The 21,916-nt window shown below is 60.3% G+C and overlaps 2 protein-coding genes across 2 annotated transcripts in view; both read left to right on the top strand.

Moving 5' to 3' along the window:
- Positions 1-11,603, top strand: part of LOC117888507 (adhesion G protein-coupled receptor E3-like) — a 12,145-nt gene extending 542 nt beyond the window's left edge. Inside the window, exons 2-5 of the mRNA XM_034791975.1 lie at positions 4,868-4,924; positions 6,184-6,330; positions 7,117-7,250; positions 11,204-11,603. Coding sequence (XP_034647866.1) covers positions 4,900-4,924; positions 6,184-6,330; positions 7,117-7,250; positions 11,204-11,437 — 540 coding nt within the window. The 5' untranslated portion in view covers positions 4,868-4,899 and the 3' untranslated portion in view covers positions 11,438-11,603. The remainder of the gene's footprint in view (positions 1-4,867; positions 4,925-6,183; positions 6,331-7,116; positions 7,251-11,203) is intronic.
- On the top strand, positions 11,499-20,872 carry LOC117889033 (adhesion G protein-coupled receptor E5-like). Its single transcript, XM_034792838.1, has 9 exons — positions 11,499-11,535; positions 12,834-12,968; positions 16,354-16,485; positions 17,399-17,448; positions 17,867-17,977; positions 18,357-18,531; positions 19,033-19,265; positions 19,538-19,702; positions 20,613-20,872. The coding sequence occupies exons 1-7, from the start codon at positions 11,499-11,501 to the stop codon at positions 19,128-19,130; spliced, it is 738 nt and encodes a 245-aa protein (XP_034648729.1). The 3' UTR covers positions 19,131-19,265; positions 19,538-19,702; positions 20,613-20,872.
- The last annotated feature ends 1,044 nt before the right edge of the window (positions 20,873-21,916 follow it).

Genomic DNA, 21,916 nt, shown 5'->3' with positions numbered 1-21,916 from the left:
GCCGGGGGGGGGGGGGAGTTCGGGTCTCTCGAGTGCCTGTTTCAGAGTAGCAGCCGTGTTAGTCTGTATGCGCAAAAAGAACAGGAGTACTTGTGGCACCTTAGAGACTAACAAATTTATTAGAGCATAAGCTTTCGTGGGCTACGGCCCACTTCTTCGGATGCCTGTGTCAGCTCTTGGCCGAGGTTGTTCCATGATTCACGGCTTCCGGCGCGGTGGGAGGGGACGGCGCTCACTGGCAGTGGTCACCGCCCAGCCGTTGCCGTCTGAGGGGGCAGCCTGGGGGTGGTGCGATACCCCGGCTCCTGCCAGCTACACGGGACTCCAGGGGCAGCAGCCGCAAGCCCTGGTTAAAGTGCTGGAGTGTTATTATGGCAGTCCTGGGCTGACCCAGCAGGGGGCGCTGTGGGGAGCGGGGCGGGAGCTCTGGCCGTGGGATACTCAGGGAGGGAGGGAGGACTGATTCCCTGCTAAGAGGGTTGAACTGGGACTCGGGGGTCTGCCTGGGGGATTCTGGCCACGTCCCTGTAGGGGGGGGGGGGGCGCAGGGCCCCACGATCATGTCTCTCTGGTCAGAGTCACGGCAGCTCTTCGCCGGCGGGAGGGTTTGAAGGATTCTCCCTCCATTCCGGCCTGGCTGGTGTTTGAGCAGCAGGGAGGGTCCTGGGGGCTCCTTGTCCCTGCATCTGATGCTGCAGCAGGCTGCCGGTACGTGTGAACGTACGTGTCTGTACCTCGGTGCCCGTGCATGAGTGTGCGGCACACGTGTGTGCCTGTGTGTGGGTGTGGCTGTGCGTGCACCGGTATGTACATCTGTATTTCACAGACGTGAGCACACATCTGCACATTTGGGTGCATGCTGGAGTGTGTGTGCATGTGAACACTAGCGTGTGCAGTGTGTGTGCCTGGCGTGTGGGTAATTATCCTGCTAAGGCACTATGGGGACTCGGGGGACAATTGAGGGACCACACCCAGCCCAGCATGGACGCTGGGGCTGTGGCCTTGGCATGGGGCTGTGGCGCCCCCTAGTGGCTGAGGCTGTGCAGTGCCGCTCTGTGGGCACAAAGGTTTGCTGGGGGTGGGGGAAGGTGTTGGGGGGCTGGACTGGCCTTGGGGCTCAGGTCCCCTGTGCTCCAGTCTAGCCCACGATAGTGGAGACTAAAAATGGCTGGCAGTCATCGTATGAAATGAGTTTGGCCTTGCTTCCAAGCTGGGCATCAGGACTCCTGGGTTCCGTCCCAGCTCTGGGATGAGGGGAGTGGGCTCTAGAGGTCAGAGTGGGTGCTGGGAGCCAGGACTCCTGGGTTCTATTCCTAGCTCTGCTCCCGCACCAATGGACCATCTCGGAAGAAAGGCCTCCAAGGGGCCAAAGCCCTTCACCCTGGGTGGGGTGTGTCCCAGCAAGGCTGTGGCTGCCTGGGAACAGGCCCTGTTGCTGCCCCTGTTATAAAGAGCCCGAATAGCCAACACGTCCCCTCTCAGGGCAGCAGGGCCGGCTCCAGGCACCAGCCTACCAAGCATGTGCTTGGGGCGGCACCTGGAGGGGGGTGGCGCTCCGGCCCGAGAGCGGGGCCGCGACCGGGCTTGCTGCCCTCCTCCCGGCGCTCCAGCCGGTCAGGGAGAGCAGGCCTGTGGCCAGGCTTGCTGCCCTCCTCCCGGCGCTCTGGTTGGTCGGGGAGAGGGGGGCCCCGGCCAGGCTCGCCGCCCTCCCCGCGGTGCTCCGGCCAGCCGGGGAGAGCGGGGCCGCGGCCGGCCTTGGCACCCTCCCCTGCTGCGCTCTCCACCGGAGGGCGGCGGGAGGCTTTTTTGCCTGGGGCGGCAAAAAAGCCAGAGCCGGCCCTGCAGGGCAAGACTAAGGCTCGTGTTTTAACGGGGAGGGGAGGTCACCTTCGGGACCGACTGCCCCGGGACGCGGCAGCGTCTCCATCATGTGGAGTTGAACAGACGGACTGTCCTCTCTCAAGCTTTGCGCTAGCTCCATCCCCAGCTACGGGCTGGATGCAGGAATCCCTGGGTCATTCTCTGGCCCGTGCAGTGCGAGAGGCCGGATCAGCCTGCTCCCTTCCTGGCCTTAGAATCTCTGCATTAATGGCTTGGCCTTCGCTCCCCGGGAACTGTGATGCCGTCACCTCCCCAGCTCCCTCGTCCTCCATGGAGTCTCCCTGGGGGAGATCGACCAAAGTTGAATTTCAAAGCTGCGCCCCCTTTCTACCTCCCCTCCTAGGAAAGCACAATGGCGTTCCACAGCCTGCTGTGCTTCCCCTTTCACATCACCTCGGGCACTCGGCCACGGGTCCTTTATCATCTGGTTCTTCGCACCCGCGTGTGGTTAAAGAGTCAGAGCAACAGGCTATAAATAAACACCAGCAGGAGGGGGCGGATCTGGGGCGATACCTGAGTGAAAAGCAGATCGACAGCAGCCTGTGTTGTCTTTTCGCCCCATCCCGCCCTCGGTGCTTCCCCTTTCCAAGTGGGTTTGTCCATTACATGGATGCACTGGGTGACCTTGGGTAAGTCATTACCCCTTGTGGTGCCTTAGTTTCCCCATCTGTAAAGTGTAGAGAATGCTCCTCCCTTTGCCTGTTGCCGTGAGCCTTTTGGGTCACAGACTGGCTCACTGTGTGTCTGTGCAGCACCGAGCATGATGTGGCCCTGATCTCAGTCACCTCTGGGCAGCACCTGGCATGATGGGGGCCCTGATCTCAGTGGGCTCTGGGCACCAGGCAGCACAATGGGCAGGGCTGGATTTCCGATTAGGCACCGTAGGCACGGGGCTAGGGATGCCGGCATTCTATGGGCATCTAAAAGTTCAAATTTTGCCACTCAAGTCCCAGCAGGGGGCAGGGCCGGCTGAGAGGGCGACAGCCCCACACAGCCCTGCTGCTGGAGAGCTCCTCGCTGCGCCCGGCAGACAGCATCACCTCCCGGAGGGCCAGTGAGTGTGGGCCGGGGGCAGGGCTTGGGAGTGGGTCTCTGGGTAGTTCATGGGGCAGCTCTGGGCAGAAGGGGTGTGGGGGCACTGGGCAGTGGGCGGAGGGGTGCTGGGTGGCACCTAAAAGTTAAAAGTGGTGGGTGTCTCCTGGCGCCCGTGGCGGTTAAGAGCTTCCAGGCAGCAGGGGTACCCTGCAGCTTCTGGCCGTCTCCAGGTGGCAGGACCCCCAGAGCTCCAAGCCGGGGAGGGGGGAGACCCCCGAGCCCCTGTGTCTAGGGCCAACCTAAGTATAAATGTGGCCCTGATAATGGGGGTTCCTGGTCTTTGTTGCTAATACACACAATAAAAGACCCAGTTGCCCTGGCCAAAAGTCCACTTCCCAACTGGAACCAGTTAAAAATATTAACAGGGATCCCAGCTGGGGCTGATTTCCCAGAGCACCAGGTTTCTGCATCTTTAATTCCACCATCAGCAAGGCACTGACTGGCCATTGGCCCAGGATTGGCAGGACTGGGGTGACTGGGGGTGTGTGCAGCTGAGTGGCGGTTACCATCTGTGACGAACTGGGACTGTTCTTGCTGGGGTGTGGGAATGCTGACAGGGGAGTGTGACTAGGATGGTCTGCATCGGGGGATGGGAGTCTGCCCAAGGGAACATACCTGAGCTTGTAACATGAGAACCCAGGAGGGGGTTGGAGGTCAGGTGACTCCGGGGCCCGGGAAACTGAACAAAGGCTGTGGGAGGGGTCGCTGAAGGCAGAGTGCTGGAANGGTTCCTGTGGGAGAAGGGGTTCCTGTACCGAGAATGGGCTCCCCCAGGGAAAAGGGAGTCAGGGGGGATCAGGAGGCAGCTGATGGTACCCCAGAAGTATCGCCGCCAGCTGCTGTGCCGGGCCCATGACATTCCCCTCTCAGGGCACCAGGGAACCTGGCGTACCCAGCAGAGGCTGCTACGGAGCTTTTACTGGCCTGGGGTCTTTGTTACTGTCCGACAGTACTGCGGATCCTGTGACCCCTGTCAGAGGGGGAGGAAGGCCTGGGACAAGGGGAAAACAGCTTTAGGACCCTTGCCCAGCATAAAGGATCCTTTCCAGAGGGTGGCCAAGGTTAAAAGGGCGGCTCTAAACCAAGAGAGCCCAAAGCACAGACCTCCAGACTGGAGCGCTGGGAGAAGACCACAGCCCAGTTGGAACCCCAGAGGTATGGGGGTGGGAAAAGGGCACAGGCCGCATAAACCTTCCCACATGCGAACTGCGAGTGCCATCAAGCACCCCGACCTAAGGGGGGGCGTGAAACTGAAGGGGCCTGGTGTAATTCCCACCAAGGAACTGGAGGGATGCGGGGGCATCCATGGGAACGGGGGTAGGTTCGAACTTCCCCAGGTCACTGGCTAAAGTGACCCCGCTCAGTTCGGTCTCGAAGGGGGGAGAGATGTGACGAACTGGGACTGTTCTTGCTGGGGTGTGTGAATGCTGACAGGGGAGTGTGACTAGGATGGTCTGCATCGGGGGATGGGAGTCTGCCCAAGGGAACATACCTGAGCTTGTAACATGAGAACCCAGGAAGGGGTTGGAGGTCAGGTGACTCCGGGGCCCGGGGAAACTGAACAAAGGCTGTGGGAGGGGTCGCTGAAGGCAGAGTGCTGGAAGCAGGCTGGAGAGATGGCTGGGAGGCAGAGATGGCTCTGACCCCCCAAAGGGGGGTGGGCTGGCATGCCCTGGGACCCCAAGCTGGACCTAACTGAGGGGGGCCCTGTTGTCTGCGCCTGCAAGACCTGTCTTGGACTGTATTCCTGTCATCCAAATAAACCTTCTGCTTTACTGGCTGGCTGAGAGTCATGGTGAATCGCAGGAAGCCGGGGGTGCAGGGCCCTGAGTCCCCCAATACTCCATGACACCATCTGCCCGTGGTGCCTTACCCTGTCTCTGCCTTCCAGGGCTCTGCATCGCCCTGTGCCTGTGGGGCACCATGGCCCAGAATAACGGCACACAAGGTAAGACTGACTCCTCCTGGCTAACCTTCCCCAGCGCTCCCGGCTGCCCGGGGTCTCCGGCCTCCGCCCCCTCCGGTCCCTTTCCCTTGTGGGAGGAGAGCAGAGTCAGGGGTCTGGCAATCCAGGAGCAGCCCCTGGGCGTGGGCATCTTGGGGTGGGTTTATAGAGCAGGGTGGGTGCATGCAGGGGAGAGGAAAAGGCCCGTGTAGCCCTCCCCTTCCCTTCCCAGCCCCATGGCCAGCAGAGAATAGACACTGGGGCCAGGGCTCTACACTGGGGGCTGGAATGAGGGGCAGATCCCCTTTATAGCCAAGGGCCGTGTTATTGACCAGCCCGAATCAAACCCCTGATGGCTCAGATGTTAGAAGTGGCATTTGTAGGTGCCCCCCTCTAAAATCGGACTGAACTGAAACCTGGGACCCATGTGCCCAGCTTGGGATCCGGACTCTGCGCCCCGAGCCCAGCTCCGCTGCGAATCCCAAGATGGGATTCAGGCAAATTTCCATTGACCCACTGGGGTCCCCCACTGCTGCACCCACCGTGCTCCGTCTGCTCCCGTCCCAAGCCCTGCAGCCGGCTAAGCTGCGCTGGGATCCTTCCCCTCACGCTGGCCAGAGGGACGGGTCCCAGCGGAGCCCCAAACACCGGGCAGCTAAAGGATCCAGGAGCCCCCGTAGGCAGGTCACAATCTGGGTCATGGGAGGCAGCTCAGGATCCAAACTAGCCTCGCGCCCGACTCCGCTCTCAGTCAATCCAGAGCAGAGCTGGGCAGGAATTTCCCAAGGAACCGTTTTTTGCCAGAAAATGCCGATTCGGTTCAGAGGAATGTTTGGTTTAACATGGGAAAAAATTGCGCGGGGGGGGGGGGGGGGGGAAATAATTTTCAAAATGAACAATTCCCGTTTTCTGGTTTGGAGCAAGGTTTCGGTTTGAAATTGACGCTAATGAGAGTAACAACGACAGCAACAAAAAGGAGAAAAATTGGGTGAGATTGAAAACGTTTCACTTGAAGTGATGCCCGGCTCCGGCGGCTCTGCCTGTCTGTGCCGGGGGCTCCCCAGGGAGCCAAGGCCCCTGTGCAGCCGAGGGCAGCTTGTTGCCAGGAGGTGGATGGTGTCGGAGCTGTTTGCCAGGCGCCCAGGGACGAAAATCAGCAAATGGGGCGTGTGAAAGCCAAAGGAGTCGATCCCACTGTGTGGGGGCAGGGGGGGGAGCGCTCTGCACTAGCTGACCCTGCCCAGCTGTTCCCACCCCTGCAGGTACCACCGAGGACTGTGACAACCATATGCTATGCCCAGCAAACACCAAGTGTGTGAACAACACCCACTGCACCTGGCCAAGAGATGGATACTGGCCAAGAGAAAATCACCCCATCCTCTTCACCGATACAATGGAGATCTGTGACGGTAACGGGGCTCCCACGTTGCCCTGGGGGAGCTGGGACAGAGCAGGGCATTAAGGGCTGGAGCAGCCAACTCCACTGACTCCAGGGCCTGTCAGGGGTGCTCAGCCCGGCTGGGGGATGGGGGGGGGGGGCGGCAGTACAGGCGAGGGCTGTCCTCCTGGGGATCAAACCGGGGCCTCCAGAGTGAGTGACAGGAGCAGCTGCAGCAGGAGACAGAGCCACCCCTGCTCCTATGTATTTTGCCGCCCCAAGTCTCCTGCCTGGAGCCACCCCTGGCCAGGAGTCTTGGGCTCTGTGAATGGGGCACAGGGTGGGGGGGCCCATCACACTGATCCATCTGAATCCCAGCCTGGGCCCTTATCAGCCCCTGGGTGTCCAGGGGCAGAGGGGCCCCACGGGAGCAGAATGGGGCAGCCCTGGCTATACTCCCCCCCCCCCGCCATGCAGGGATCAAGGAGGGAGGGGGCAGAGGAGAGGCAACTTGTCATCCCCCCCCCAACACACAGGGAGCCTGGAGCCCCTGGGGGAGTCTCCTCTGCCCCACATGGGGGATCTGGGTGTTTGTGGGGCCAAACCTCCCGTACCTGGGACAGAAGGCTCGGGAGGGCTGTTTCCGACATTCCAGCAGCAAAAATGGGTAACTGAGAATCAGGGCCTTAATCACTAACTGCTCAGGGCCCCGGTTGCATGGGTCCCGTCACCCAGCTCAGTGCGGGGGTGGGGGGGGGGTGATACAGGGAACCTCTCCCTGCCAGGACTGCACAGAGCGTCCCCTCTTACATTATAGATATTAACAAGTGTCTGGGGCCGAGCCCGCCAGACTGCGGACACAACACAAACTGCATCAACGTGGTTGGGAGTTACTACTGCACCTGCATCGATGGCTACGAGCCCAGTTCTGGGAAAGCCAACTTCATGAACGTGAGTGAGAACACCTACCAGGGTGAGCTCTCCCCTGCCCCCACCTGCTGAAACCCCNACGTGAGTGAGAACACCTACCAGGGTGAGCTCTCCCCTGCCCCCACCTGCTGAAACCCCCCCTCGCACAGGGCAGCCGAGAGCGGGTTTGGGTTCCGGTGAAAAAAAATTTTTTGGGCCCTCCAGCAAGGGCGGACCGGCTAAACAGGGCCGACGAGAGGGGGGAAAGCTGGGCACCGGGCCCCTTCCGGACTGCCGGGCCCCGGTAATTTGTACCGGCTTCCCCCACCTCGTCGGCCCTGGGCCCTCGCACACATAAATGCTCGTTCCAGAACTGGGGCTGCTGCCGGCTTTGGCAGTGGCCCGAGGCCGTCAGTGAGGCTGTTATGAGACGTGACCCTCGCCTGCTACAGCAGAGCATGGGGCCAGGCTCACCCCTGTGCCCGGCGCTTGGACAAGGAATAAACCCTCGGGGTTAGAAACAGACCCACGGAGCAAACTCCTTGTGCTGCAGAGATGCGCTGGGGAGAGGGGAGGGGACCCTCGCTGGTCCCAGCATGCAGCATCTGGGCTGCTAGTGTCCCCTGAGCCTGGGAAGTGGCCCCACGAACAGTTCTAGGAATTGGGCAAAAGCGTTTTTGACTTGCCCCTCTCCCCACCCCCCGTCCCCTATTGCTTGAGCTTCTGCTGCGGGCAGGCAGCCATGCTGTGCTCTAGCCTCTAGGGGGTGCAGCTGCTAGTTTGAGGGACCCTCCCACTGCCCCAAGCTCCCTGCGTGGGCAGTGCTGTGAGGGGGCATGTGCTGTGACTGGCATTGCCAGCCCAGCCCCAGGCTTCCCTGAGGCACCCCGAGCACTCCAGCAGTCTGGGGCGGGGACATGGGGTTGGCATTCGTCGGCTCCGTGTGCTGTCCTAGCTCTGGGTGGGTCGCCGGTCCGGCAGACCTCCATCGAAGTGCCCAGACAGCCCACAGAGTTGGATCATTGGCGAAGGCACTCGGCCAGGTTTATCGCCAGTGCAGCCCAGGTGCCAGCGCCCAGAGATGCCACAAGGACACGGCCACATGTCTGCCTCTGACAATGGACCCCGACAGTTACAGACTGAGACAAACCATCCAGGATAAACAACTGACATCCCAGCTTGTGTGTTTCACAACATGCTTGTTACCCCCCTTGTGCCTTTGTCCTGCTGCTTCAGACAAAACATTCCCCACCCGTCAAACCATCTTATTGTGCGCTAGGCAGGGGAATCTCGTGCTGGGATGTGGTTACACAGTCACTGGGTTTTAGCAATGCCGGCAATACCAGCTGCTAAATCGCTTTGTGCTGGTCCCTGTCTGTGCCCCCTGAGGCCCCCGAGTCAGCAAAGCACATGCTACGCACTTAACTCGGCTCCAGTGGGTCTCAAGTGCATGGCTGAGCTCGTGACGACAATCCCAGGCATTACAAAAAAAAGTCAGATTAGCTTAGAAAATCACGAGCTTTAGAAATTCCAATGAGCAAGGGGCAGAGTGTGGATTGAATTGAATTGAAAAGGGGCAAATTCAAAGCAGATACAAGGAAATACTCCTCCACCTGGAGCAGCAGTAGCCTGTGGAACTCACTGCTACCGCGGCATGGAGGCTGTGAATGTGTCGAGTTTTAAAGAGGGACTGGCTGTTTCTATGGGGAACGACAATGCCTGGAGCTGTGCTAGTTAATGGACAGTAATTCCGGGAGGGAGGGCAAAGCTCCCACTTCAGGGCTTCAGCTGCCCTCTGACTATTAGAGACCAGGAGGAGACCTTCATGGGGGCAGATTATCCCCTGGCTGCTGCTGTGGGACTCTTACACCTTCCTATGTATCACCCGTTGCAGAGGGGATACTGGGGTAGATGGGCCCTGGGGCTGACCCAGGCTGGCAATGCCTGTGTGTTCCTCTGTGATTGGAACCTGAGGGGGATTTCTGCCAAGTCCCAGTGTTCCCACCCCTGGGGCAACTCAGCTTCACACATGGACTCCTAAATCTCCCTGAATCTTGGCTCCATTGCGGCTTGGCCAATAGCGGCCACAGTGGCTGTTCTGGGTCTGAAGGTCCCCTTCCCTCTGTTATGTTCACGGCACACACACACTGTTAGAAACAAAGTGTCACATCCTCTCGGTGGCAGCTGCAGCTCAACACAGGGTTATTTCTTAGAATCCAGAGCCCTTGCACACGAGGACCCGAAACAGAGAGAGACAAAGCAGGCTGCTCCTGAAGGCAGACAGGGATAACTAACCCCACTTTGCTCTAGGCTGGCTCTTTGGCAGACACACTGCTGAAAACCCCAGATCACGTTTGTCACCCGAGCCCTTGAGCCAGCAAGCAGGTCCAGGAAAGCCCCTTGCAGATATATAGTAAGAGCTTGTGATGCTAACACAGTTTTCAATACACCATATTCTCGAGTGGCCATTCCGCTGCCAGAGCAACCTAGTGCCACCTGAGCGTAGTTGAGAATCAGGCCTGTGATTGTTAAGCTCCTAGGGGCCCGGTTGCCTGGGTCCCATCACCCAGCTCAGCACAGGTGGGTGATACAGGAATGTCTCCCTGCCAGGACTGTACAGAGCGTCCCCTCTTGTGGTGCAGATATTGATGACTGTCAGGGCCACGCAAACTGCGTCAACATGGCTGGGAGTTACTCCTGCAGCTGCATCGATGGCTATGAGCCCAGCTCTGGGAAAGCCAACTTCATGTGAGTGGGGACACCGCCAGGGTGAGCTCCCTGCTTAGTCCTCCCCACCCCCCCATACGCACACCCCTGTGCGCATTCCAGGCCTGGTGCTGCATCAGAGGCTGCAGCAAAAGCACCGGATCCACTCATCATGGCTGTGATGCGCTGTGACCCTGAACTGCTGCCCCAGCGCGTGGGGGCCAGGATCTCCCCTGCCTCGGTGTTTGGATTGGGAATAAACCCCTACGTTTGCAGGGAGGCGCCAGGGAGACAGGTGGGGCCCTCGCTGTCCCCAGCACGCAGAATCCAGGCTGCTAGTGCCCCTGAGCTGGGAAGGGGCCTCGTGGATGGTCCACATACAGCACAGTGCGCTCTGCCCCCTATGGGCCGTGGGGAGCAGGGAATAGCCCCAGCGCAGGGCACCCCGGCCATGCCCCCAATCTGCCCCCTCCCTCAGGGCTGGGAGCAGAGCCTTTTCCAGCCCCACACTGACAGGGAGCCCCCGGGATGGGAGGGTGTTTCCCCAGGGAGCCATTATGCCCCCTTAGGCAGCCAGGGCGGCCTGACCAGAGAAGGGGCCGGGGCGTGCCAAGCCCTTGTTGGCGACGTTCAGCCGGTAGTTAGAGCTTGTACCAAGTCATAGCCGGCCATTCCCATGGAAACCGCCCTTTACACCCCCGTTTGGGGGGCGCAGAGCACCGGGCCCGTCGAACTGGGAGAACTCAGGAGCTCATTCGTTCAAACGCTTCCCCTGGCAGAGACCTCGCCCAGCCGTTCCTGCGCCCAGCCCCCGGCCGCGTGGGATAACCCCAGCCAGTGTCCTGGGGCGGGTCTAGGCACAAGAAGAAATCAGCGCCGCAGGTATCTCAGCCAGCGCCCCGGGGATTGTCCGGGGGTAGCTGGTATCGGGAGCCGTGCGGAGAATCCCTAGGGCTTGTCCCCCGGGGGAATTGATTGAGATCGCTGTTCTCTTTGGAAGCGCACTGATTATTCCAGACCAGCATGTCCAGACGGGGAGCGATTCCACAGGAGCTGTTACTGTCAGTTTCCCCATGTACTTAATTTCCCCATGGCGGGAGGGATAGCTCAGTGGTTTGAGCATTGGCCTGCTAAACCCAGGGTTGTGAGCTCTATCCTTGAGGGGGCCATTTAGGGATCTAAGGCAAATATCTGTCTGGGGATTGGTCGTGCTTTGAACATGTGGTTGGACTTATTGACCTCTTGAGGTCCCTTCCAACTCTGATATTCTATGATTCTTAACCCCCTAGAGACACCCAATCTCAGAGCTCCCTGCAACTCGGAGCAAGTTTGGAAGCCGTGGGACGCCCGAGGGAGGGGAGCGCTCTGGCTGCACCACTAAGAACCTAGCGCATGGCGCCCCTTCTCCAGCAGACAGAGCGTCGGAGCTGGGAAAGCGCTTTGGAGCAGCGGCTGTGCTCTGGCTGGATGTGTGTACAGCGCCTGGCACCACGGGGCCCCGGCTGCGGCGCTACCCGCTATAAACATCCCAATCGCACCAGGACGGGACGGATAAGGACGCTGGAAGCTCCGTTCCCATCCCCCATGGACTCTTGGAAGCCTTCGGGGGCGGAACCCGATTGTACGTCGTTTCCGGAATAAAGCAGGTTCTGGAAACACGGAGCCGCCTCGGTGCTTTCAGGAGAACCCGCGAGTGTCGCAGGGTCAAGGGTGGAGGATGCAGGACTTGGCAGGATGCAGCCGGTCAGTTCTTACAGGGTTCATTCAGTCTGCCCCAGGAGCAGCTCAGCCTCTGAAGAGGCAAAACCATGGCGCCGGCCAGGCTGAGACACAAGTCACGCTGGCACTTGCACAGCACAGACGGGATCAGAGCTGGGGCCCATCTAGCCTGGTATCCCGGCTCCAACGGGCCAGAGCCAGATGCTGCAGAGGACGATGGAAGAGCCCTGCAGAGGCAGCTGGGGGATAATCTGCCTTCACTTCCTGGTCTCTAGTACTCAGCTGGGCTGAAGCCCCACGGCAGGAGGTTTTCTCTCTCTTCCCAAACGTTTGTGCCCTTTAACTATGATCACTCTGGCTGTTCTCATCATCCGTAGGAATGTCCAGTTGCTCCTGGAATCTTACTAAATCCGTGGCCTCAGTGACTCCTGTGGAGGGGAGTTCCACAGGCTAATCGCACATTGCGCGAAACAGCCTTTCCTTGGCTCAGTTTCGAATTTCCCCTCTTCTCACTTCCCTGACTGGCCCTTGCTCTCGTGCTATGAGATGGGGAGAACAGAAGCTCCCCATCTCCCTTCTCTATCCCCGTCAGTCATTTATAGACTCTTAACACTTCCCCTCTTATGTTCACTCTAAGGTGCCAGTCCTAGTCTTTTCAATCTCTCTCCGTAGAGGGTTTTTCCAGGCCCCTGATCATTCTCATTGCCTGTCTCTGAACCCGTCTGGCTCTGCACTGTCCTGTGTGCAAGGGGGTGCCCATGGCAGCTCATGGGTTGTAGAGGAGGTCACCCCATTGACTCATATCCAGGCATTAGACTAGCTCTCATGTTATTCTCTATCCCCTTCCTCCAAAGCAGCTCCCCATTTGTCCCTTCCAGGGGCAGACGGCTCATTCAGGCATTGCCGTCTGCACTGATATTGCGGCACTGGGCAGCGCCAAATCCGCTTGGTAGCTTTAGGAAGCAGCAGGCGCGTGTCCTGGCAGGGCTGCTTTTCCCTTCCCAGCTGGAGCGGCTCATTCCAGACAATAGCCAACTCGCTCCCGTTCGCTGACCCAGTAACTGAACTCCTGGCTCTAACCAGCCCCGTCTCCCCAGAGCACGGTGCACGTCGGACGCCTGGATTATCCCCCAGCAGCGTCACCCCAGTGCCCAAGGTACAGCTCCTAGATCAGCCTGACCTAGCGCTTTCTCCTTGCAGACATTGACGAGTGCCAGCGAAACACCACAATCTGTGAGTCCCACGGGAACTGCATCAACATGCCAGGGAGTTACATGTGTAAATGCAGTGTGGGATTTGGGAAGAGTCAGAAGGATACGTCTAAGATCTGCACAGGTACAATGGGAGCTGGAAACAGTCGTGGCAAAGGCATGATGTTTCTGGTTTGTCTGCAGTCTTGCTAACGCGTGGTGTTGCCTTAAAGCCCCACCTCCCAGAGTCATGTGATTCTGCTTTTGGCTAAAATCAAAATTAGGGCCTGGTGGGGGAAGGTCAGGTCTTTGCAAAGCAAACTGGGCTGAGATGGAGCCGAAGACTCTGTATTGGACAACCTTTAATACAGCTTGGGCTCAAAAAGCCCATTCATTTCTGGAATCCCATTAACCGAACCCTCAGCCGCTGCTAAGAAGCCAGCATCACAAAGGAACTAGCTTGGGTCATCAGCAGGAATCAAACCCAGGATCTCTCTGCTGAAAGCACACATCTCCGCTGCTGGAGCTAAGGGAGTAACTCCATTAGCTTGTCATTGTAGCAGGCTGTTATCTACTTATGGGAAGCAGCCACTAGACCAGGACAAACTTGCTCTCTCCTTGGTCCATTGCTCAGCAACGTTTGCTAGCAGCTGGCACATACAAGCCCCCTCACACGCATGGCGTAGGCCCGTTGCCTTCCAAGAGGTTTAACAATGGAGCAAAAGTTGAGTTTCCTGCCAAAGGAACAAGGGATTTTTTCCAGCCCTGATGCACTCCCAGCCGTGAGCGAGGAGACACAAAGCTCCTCTCAGTGAGGGGGAGCAGAGGGTAAAAGCTGCCTGGTGAGGCAGGGGAGACACATTCTTGGCCTTCTATGGCAGAAGCAAGCTGAAAGCGACAGATCTAGCAGGTCCGGTATGAGACTCGGACTCAGGAAACTTGGGTTCTAGTCCCAGCTCTGTTACTGCTGGGTGTCCTTGGGCAATTCCATACCTCTCTCTCCCACCTCTTGTTTATTTAGACTAGAAGCTCTTTATGGCAGTGTGTGTGCAGCGCTCTGGGTGCTGCCTTTATGCAAATAACAACCAAGAGGAAGGGGCATAGCAGGAAATAGCAAAATGCTGTCACGGAAAAGAGAGAAAAGGGGAGTCTGAGAAAAAGCTGCTGGAACACAGCTCAAGGGAAGGATCCATGAGCGCTCTTGACTCTCCCCGCTGATTGACTTGTTTGCTGATGTCCAGGCAAAGGGGATTTTAGCCACAAGGATTTCTGTGAGAAGCAGAAGCGTTATGGATAAATATCTGGGAGAGCTTAGCTTTCTTCTGTGGCTCTGCCCCTACGTCCTCAGGAAGGATCATCACCCATCTGTCCCCAGGGATGGTGACTGATAGGCCACTGCTGACCTGAACGCCAGAGGGAGTCAGCAGAACAGCTCTGCATGCTGATCCAATCTTGCTCGTTAACCAGCCGACCCTTCGACTGTTTGGGTGGATAAATGTCTGTGATTTTATTGGCAAACTGTTTGCTCTGAAAACTTGTCACTGATGTCATACAATTGGATGCCTGATTCCCATGGTCTTTCTCTGCTTCCTGATTGGACGGCTGAAATGTTGGGTTAATAAGCAGGTGAATGTTCAATTCCAGCACTCGTTCCTGGCTAGGATTTCTGGGAGAATTGGTCATGACCGTTTCCGCAGCAGCTCAACCGCTTCCCCGAACCCGCAGGAATGACTAACGATGCGCCTGTCCTCCATTCGTCACCACAAACTCAGTGCTTCTGTATGTGAAATGGTCACAAAGCGGGGCCAGAGCCCCAGTGGTGTAAATTGCTGTAGCACCACTGACTTCAAGGGGTTTTCGTCCCAGCTCTGCTTTTCCATCTCTCATTGCCCCAGACAGGACTGCAGCCTCCTCAGGGGCGGACTGGCTGGCCGGAATGAGTGCGTCTCTGCACGTACAGGCCGGGTCCCTAGGTAGAAAACCCCACTCCCTGCACAGGGTGAGTGACCGTGCTGCACCATGGAGCCCCGACATCCCCCGTGTATCCCCCTTTGCCCGACAGCTGGTGCTACCTGTGTTGGCAGCCTGGAGGGTGCACGGCCCTCCAGCGTTTGACTAGATCACGGCAGGGCTCTCTGTGCCTGGGCAGGGCGGGGCCCGTCTGTCAGATCAGACTCTCCATAGTGGTGAAAGGCCCCAGGGTCCAGCGAGGGCAGTAAAGTCCCCTCCGTTTCGGGCCAGATTGGTGAACCACTGGCTGGCGACTCCGGCTGGGGGTCAGGCTGGGCGGGTCTCTTCCGGCTTTGGCTTCCACAGGCCAGATCGGCAGCGAGTGTTCAACTGGCGTCATCCATCCGAGGGCTCGGTGGATTCGCCCCACGGGGCCCTGGGCTGGGGGTCACAGCAGGATCCAGGAATGGACATTGGGCCACTGCTCATTGCGCAGTGTTAGGAATGGGGGATCCCCTGGATCCAGCTGGCTTCCAAACAACCCATTTACCAGCCGTGCAGGGCCTGGCTGCATGTGGGGGTCTGCGGGCTTCTGCCATAGACCCCCATGAGCACCACCAGAGAGCAAAGAAACTAGTTTAAAGGGACAGCACCCAATTCCCCTGCACTCTCATGGGCACAGCCCACCCACCCTTCTCCTAGTGCTCCACGGGAGGGGCGGTGCTGGGTGTATCCCGAACGGGGAGGGGACCCATCGGGCTGGGGTCTGTAACGCTGAGCATGGCGCCCCCTTCTGGTGACTAGCTCCAGTTCAGCGCCCCCTTTCTTCTCTTCCACCATTGCAGCTTCTGGAGTCGCGGCTGCCCCGTGTCTCGGCCATCCGGCCAGGTCACGCTGTGATCCCCATTCTGGGGGAGCCTTTCAAAGTCAGACCCCTGTCTCCTATGCCTGCTAGCGAAACCCTTTCTCCGGGGCTCCTAGCCCCCGCTTGGGGCTTCCTAGTCCCCCTTGCCTCAGGCCCCCACCACTGGGCCCAGCCCTCGGGCTCTATAGAAGCCCCACCTGTCCCCTCCCAGGCGAGCTTCCTTCTAGCTAGCGCCCTGCACGCAGCCTAAGTCACTTCCCCTTTGCAGCTTAACTGGCTGATTGGGCCCACCCTTAACCTCGCTCTGTCAGGGCTGGTGCAGGGAGCGGATCGCAGGGCCCTGGTCTGGAAAAGTTTGGGCTCGCCGATCTCAGGGGTGGGGGAGGGGTTGTGCCGCAGGGATTGCGGCACTGCAAATAGCAGGGAAGAAAGGAGAATAGAATAGGGTGACCAGACAGCAAATGTGAAAAATCGGAACAGGGGGTGGGGGGTAATAAGAGCCTATATAAGAAAAAGACCCAAAAATCGGGACTGTCCCTATAAAATCGGGACACCTGGTCACCCTAGAATAGAATGGGGGGTTAGATGGAGCAGACAGACCGACCAACAGACCACAACCCCTGCAATCGGTGGGGGGTGCGTCCATGATCATTCACTCCCCGTGAGCTCCCAGCTGTTCTGTGTGTGACCCCCCCCCCTCGTTTTCCCCTCTCAGACATTGACGAGTGCCGCAAGACCCCAGATATCTGCAACCCCAACGCCACGTGTATCAACACCTACGGAAGCTACCGGTGTAAGTGCCGGGCCGGCTACGTCCCCTCCAGTGGGAACACGACCCTGTGCCAAGGTGGGTCGTGCCACTGGGGGCATGGAGGGGCCACCCCGGGGGGTCTTGGCAGGGCCTGGGGTTACACAGGCAGAGGTCCTGCCCGAGGGGGCAGCGAGCTGGGAACTGGTCTGGGATGGTGCGCCAGCCCCGCTGCCCTCCATGGACGGGATCCCTCTGGGTCTCAGCCCTCGGTGGGGGGGCTCAGCTTCCAGGCTCTCACCTCCCCCCAGCCCAGGCTGTCCGTCCACTGGGGTGTTTCCGGTTATCTCAGAGCCACAGCCACCAGTGTGCCCAGGTCTGGCTCTGGGAGCGGAGCAGGGGCCAGGCCGGGGAGGGGGTGAGCAGGGCAGCCAGGGCCGGGTGTCTCTCCCCCTTCCCCCCCAGCAGTGCCTGCATTCCTGCTGCATGGCTGGATTCTCTGCCCTGGGAAGATGGCGGCAGCAGGGGGCGCAGTCTGTGCCTAGAGGCCACTGTGGGACCAGCCTGGGGCTCCCTGCTGGAGTCTTCCCCCCGCATCCCCAACACACACCAGAACCACGCACAGCTGGGGGAGAGGGTTGAGGGGAGATACGTCTGGGATGATTCCACAGCCCCCGCCCCACCCCACTGCAGCTCAGTCCCTCTAGGACGGGGAGGGGGGACAGTTCCTTTCACAGAGATCAGCTTGTGGGCAGGTGGAGGATGGGGAGAAGGGGCTGCGCACATGTGTGGGGCTGAGTGTGTGTGTGGGGGGGTCACTGCTCCCCCTGCTGGGAGAGGATCTATTACACCCATATCACTGACATGGGCTGGGTGTGTCCCTGCTGCCTCCTGCTGGAGGCAATGAGTCCTGCTCTCTGTGCCTGCCTCTAGTGCATGCACCTACCCAGCCAGACCCCACATTTCCCACCCCACCCCCCATCTCTCATTTCTCCTCCCTTTCCATCCCCAGAGCTCACCTGTCCCCTGCTGCTGGTTGATGACAACTCTGCCGAAGCCAAGGTGAGTGGGGCACAGACCCTGGGCAGGGCATAGACCCCGATTCCCCTTTACGTGCCACGTTGCTTTTCACTGATCTCATCCAACGAGGATTCTGAGGCCAAACTCACCCCTGGGCAAAGAGCCAGTGGCCAGTCCCTGGAGCCCCTGCAGTCCAGCCACGGCCTAGGCCTTTGCCCCCGGGGTGATTCTCACCCTGAGGATCAGCAACATCAGGCTGCTGCAACTCGCTTCAGCTTGCAACCGCCGTCCCCCACCCTCCCTTGCAAACGCCGGGCACCCCCTAGGGGCCAGACGGGGCATTGCCCGCGCTCCCCCTGGTGCCTGGCTTCTGAGCCGAGGGATCCTCTCGGGACGGGGGGAGGTGGGCTGCGATTCTGTGATCTCTTTTCCTGAGGCAGGCCTGGGCCTTGTTTTGCAGAACCTCCTGGGCAGCTTCCAGGCACAGGTGGGACGTCTCTGCAAGGCGGCGCTGAAGCAACTGAAGCAGATGGAGACTCAGAGCGCTGAGCCTGTGAAGGGGCAGCTGCAGGTGCCAAGTCAAAATTCAGGGCCTTGCTGGGTTTGTTCCCGTTAGGGGGAGGAATTGCTGCTCCTACTCGGATCTAGTCTCAGGGCGATCTATAGGGATGCAGCTCTGAGAACAGGAGATAAATAAACAGCAGCACTGCCCAGAAATTCCCATGCCTGCCTCTCCAGTGGATCTCTGCCCAAGAAGCTGCTCTCCTAGGTTCCTAGGCTAGATGGGACCATTGTGATCATCTAGTCTGACCTCCCAGGCAGCGATGTGAATTGCAGGACCTTTCAGGGGGATTGTGGGAAGGCAGTGGAGGACTAGCAATCTGAGAATGGGGGGTGCGGCAGGGGCTCAGGCACTGTGACACCAACACCCCCCACGTTTGCTTGGCCAGGGCTTCTTGGATATTCTGAAGAAGCAGATAAATCTGGTCGGGCAGCAGAGCGAGAGTGTGGAGCGGAGACACCGGATCGCAACGGAGCTAATGGCCACAGTGGAGATGCTGCTGAGAACGCTGGCCCCGACCCTGCGTGACAGCATGATCAGCATCGCATCCACCAATGGCAGAGGTCAGCACCTGGCCACTTGGCCCCTGCATTTCCACTCGGGCTTTCATTACCCGCAGCCTGTGCTCCCCACAGCACCCCCTGCTGGGAGAGGCTGGGACTGGAGTAGCTGGAAGCTCCCCCCACAGCCAGGAAAGCACCTTGCCTAGCTACAGGCTTCCTCCCATGTTCTCTGTTGTGAGCCCTGGCTGGCATTGTGGTTGCAGAGCTGGGGCTGGTGGTCAGGCAGGCTGGGAACCAGAGCCAGGAGACCATGATGCATGGAATTAAAGTGGGCCAGAGCCCCAGGGCAGAAAAATGAAGGTATGTGGTCATTGCCTGTGCTGGGGTGTGTATAGCGATGGGCATGGCTAGGGCATTGGGATCAGCAGCACAGAGCGCCTCCTAGCACCAGGCTGGGGTATACAGGGGGATGGGGCATGGCCAGGGCATTGGGGGTAGCACCCCGAGCAGCCCAAGGCCCCTCCTGTCCCCCACTGCATCCGTCTCCTCTGTCTCTCGCAGGCTTCACGCTGGCCGGGCTGCTGACATACCAGGGGATGAGCCCAATCCTGGAAGGTGCTGGGCGGGTGGAGGCGCCCGAGTTTGACAAGATCGGCTAGACAGGGAAATGGGCACAGGAGCCGGGGTGGCCCAGCTACCGTGTGCTGTCTCCGGTGGTGTCAGCCTTCATCAGTGACCCAGGCACCCAGGCGCTTGGCCTCTCTGTCAGCATCCGCTTCAGCCACCCGGTGCCGGTGAGCCCCTGGGCTGGGCATGGGGGGAGGAGAGCCTGGGGCGCTGGGGGGCAGAGCCTGGGCCCATCTCTAGTAACACCCCCCACCCCAGGCAGCAGGCAAATCCGCCTCCCACACAGGGACAAACTGATGCTCTGTGCCCCCTGCCCAGCCCCTCTTAGCCCCCCAACCTGCCGTCTCGGGGCCTGGGGAGTCCTGCCCCTCTGTACGACCCCAGCCAGCCCCCCACCTGCCTCCTGCTCCCCATGCACCAAGTGTCTCTCTGTCCCCAGGAGAATAAGACTGACCTGCGCCTCCTCTGCGCCTACTGGAAGCCTGACAGCAGGCGCTGGGCCACCCACGGCTGCACCCTGCAGAACTTGACAACCAACAGCACCCGCTGCCAGTGCAACCACCTGGCCAGCTTCGCCGTGCTCATGGCCTTCTACGAGCTGGAGGTAGGCGTGGCCCTCGCTGGGGCCTCAGGGCTGGGCTGGTTCTGCCCTTCCCCTCAATCCTCCCCAGCAGAGCAGGAGTCACTCCAGATTCCTCCCGGAGTAAACCCATTCCCCACTGGCGGGCGGGGCCCTGGATCTGATCAGCGGCACAAGCAGCCACCCCCCAAAGGGCACAGGGAGACTCCCCAGGTAGCAGCGACTGACGTGTCTGCCCACCTGGCCAGGCAGCAGGGGCAGGGGGCTCACCTCATTGCATTTCAGGGCAGGGAGCGTCCCCATCCCCATCGCACAGAGGCAGGGAGGGGTTAAATGGCTCTCTCAAGGGGACATGGGGAGGTGACATCAGAGCTGGGAATTGAACCCAGGAGTCCTGACCCCCAGCCCCCTGCTCTGACCCTAGGCCCTGCTCCCCTCCCGGAGCTGGTAGAACCCAAGAGTCCTGAGCTGCAGCACCTTAGCCACAAGCGCATCTGTCTGGTGTAAAAGCAGCTCCCTCCCGGGCAGGGGCTCCCTCCCGCCAGGCGGGGGCGCTGTGCTCTCTGCTCCGGGGAACAGCCCCGGCCCCTCGCACTTTCTGGTGCCCCCGTCCTGCAGGGATCGGTGCCAGGGATTCCCCCTTGGGTGGTGGTGACCCTAGAGCCCCCTCGGCTTCCCATGGCCCTGGGGCTGTGGGTCAGCCCCTCGTGGGGGGGGGAGGGGCAGTCTGGGCAGCATCGAATCCACCTGGGCTGCTGGACCCAGCCAGACACTGGTTCCCGCAGGCTGCCCGGTGTTGCCACTAGGGGGCTCTCCCAGCCGTGGCGGAGAGCGAGGCCGCCAGGCTAGTCCAGCTGTACCCTAAAGCCCGGCCTGGCTGCTGCCTTGTGTGGGGGGGACCCTGACTAAGCCCCTCACCCCACCCCTGGCACAGGACTGGACCCTGGACGTCATCACCAAGGTGGGGCTGGTGATCTCACTGCTGTGCCTGCTGCTGTCCATCGTCACCTTCCTCTTCTGCCGCGCCCTCAAGGGCCCCCGCACCACCATCCACCTGCACCTCTGCCTGGCGCTCTTCATCGCCTACACCGTCTTCCTCACCGGCACCTCCAGCACCGGCAACAGGGTACCCGGCCCCCCTGCCAGCCTCGGGCCCCATTCCCCACAGCGCCCCCTGCTGGGAGCTCCCCCCACAGCCAGCCTCGGGCCCCAAGTACCCTCGACCGCCACGCAGGTAAGGGGGGGGGGGCCTGGGCCGGGCACCACAACAGCCCAGGAGCCTTCTGCCCTGCAGCCCTTCCCCGTCGCCCCCACTCCCCTCCTGCTCCAGCCCCCACGGCCAAACCCCACCCAGCAAGTGCTCACTGCCTCCTGCCCATGTTTTTTTTTGGGGGGGGGGCGGGGTTTAGAAGAGAAATGAGGCAGAGCTGGGCTGAAAAGGAATTAGAAGCCAGAGAGAGGGGCTGGGAGCCCTGGGGTCTGTCCCCAGCTCTGGGAGGGGAGGGGCAGGGATCTAGGTGCCAGGACCCGTGGGGTCTGTCCCCAGCTCTGGGAGGGGAGGGGCAGGGATCTAGGAGCCAGGACCCCTGGGGTCTGTCCCCAGCTCTGGGAGGGGAGGGGAGGGGAGGGGATCTAGGAGCCAGAACCCCTGGGGTCTATCCCCATCTCTGGGTGGGGCTGAGAGTCAGGACCCCATTTGTCATTTTGACTCGCCATGAGGCAGCTTGGGGGGAGGGGACAGTGGGGGGTCGAGTCCTGCTCTAACTCCCCCCCCCTTCCCAGCAGGGGCTCACAGGAGTCAGGGTTGTAGCTCTCTTGCGCTCAGCCCATTTCTGGACACTGCAGCTTTGCACATGAGAAAACCCGGCCCCCTGCCCCCAGCCTGCCCCTGCCTGTGAGCAGAGACCCACCACGCACCTGGACTCGCCGCATGCAGATGCTTCAATGGTTGCCCCGTGGAACCTGCCGGGGGGGGGCACCATTACACTGCCCAGCTGCCCCCACCTGCGAGGCACTCACCGGCCCCAGGCCTGCACGCTGCCAGCATCGCCAGCAATAGCAACGGCCAGCAGGGCAGCCACTCAGCTCCGACGCGACGTCCTCTGGCCACAGGGGGCGCCTTTCCCTTTGGTACGACCGGGTCCCCGACCCCGCCTGCGGTACGACGCTGGGCCGGGCTGAGCACGGGCAGTGGAGATGAATCCAGCCAGCAGTGATGAACCCCCCCCCCCCCCCCCC

Source organism: Trachemys scripta, chromosome 16, assembly GCF_013100865.1.
Source record: "Trachemys scripta elegans isolate TJP31775 chromosome 16, CAS_Tse_1.0, whole genome shotgun sequence".
NCBI classification, from domain to species: Eukaryota; Metazoa; Chordata; order Testudines; family Emydidae; genus Trachemys; species Trachemys scripta.
This window is presented reverse-complemented; position numbering and strand designations above follow the sequence as displayed.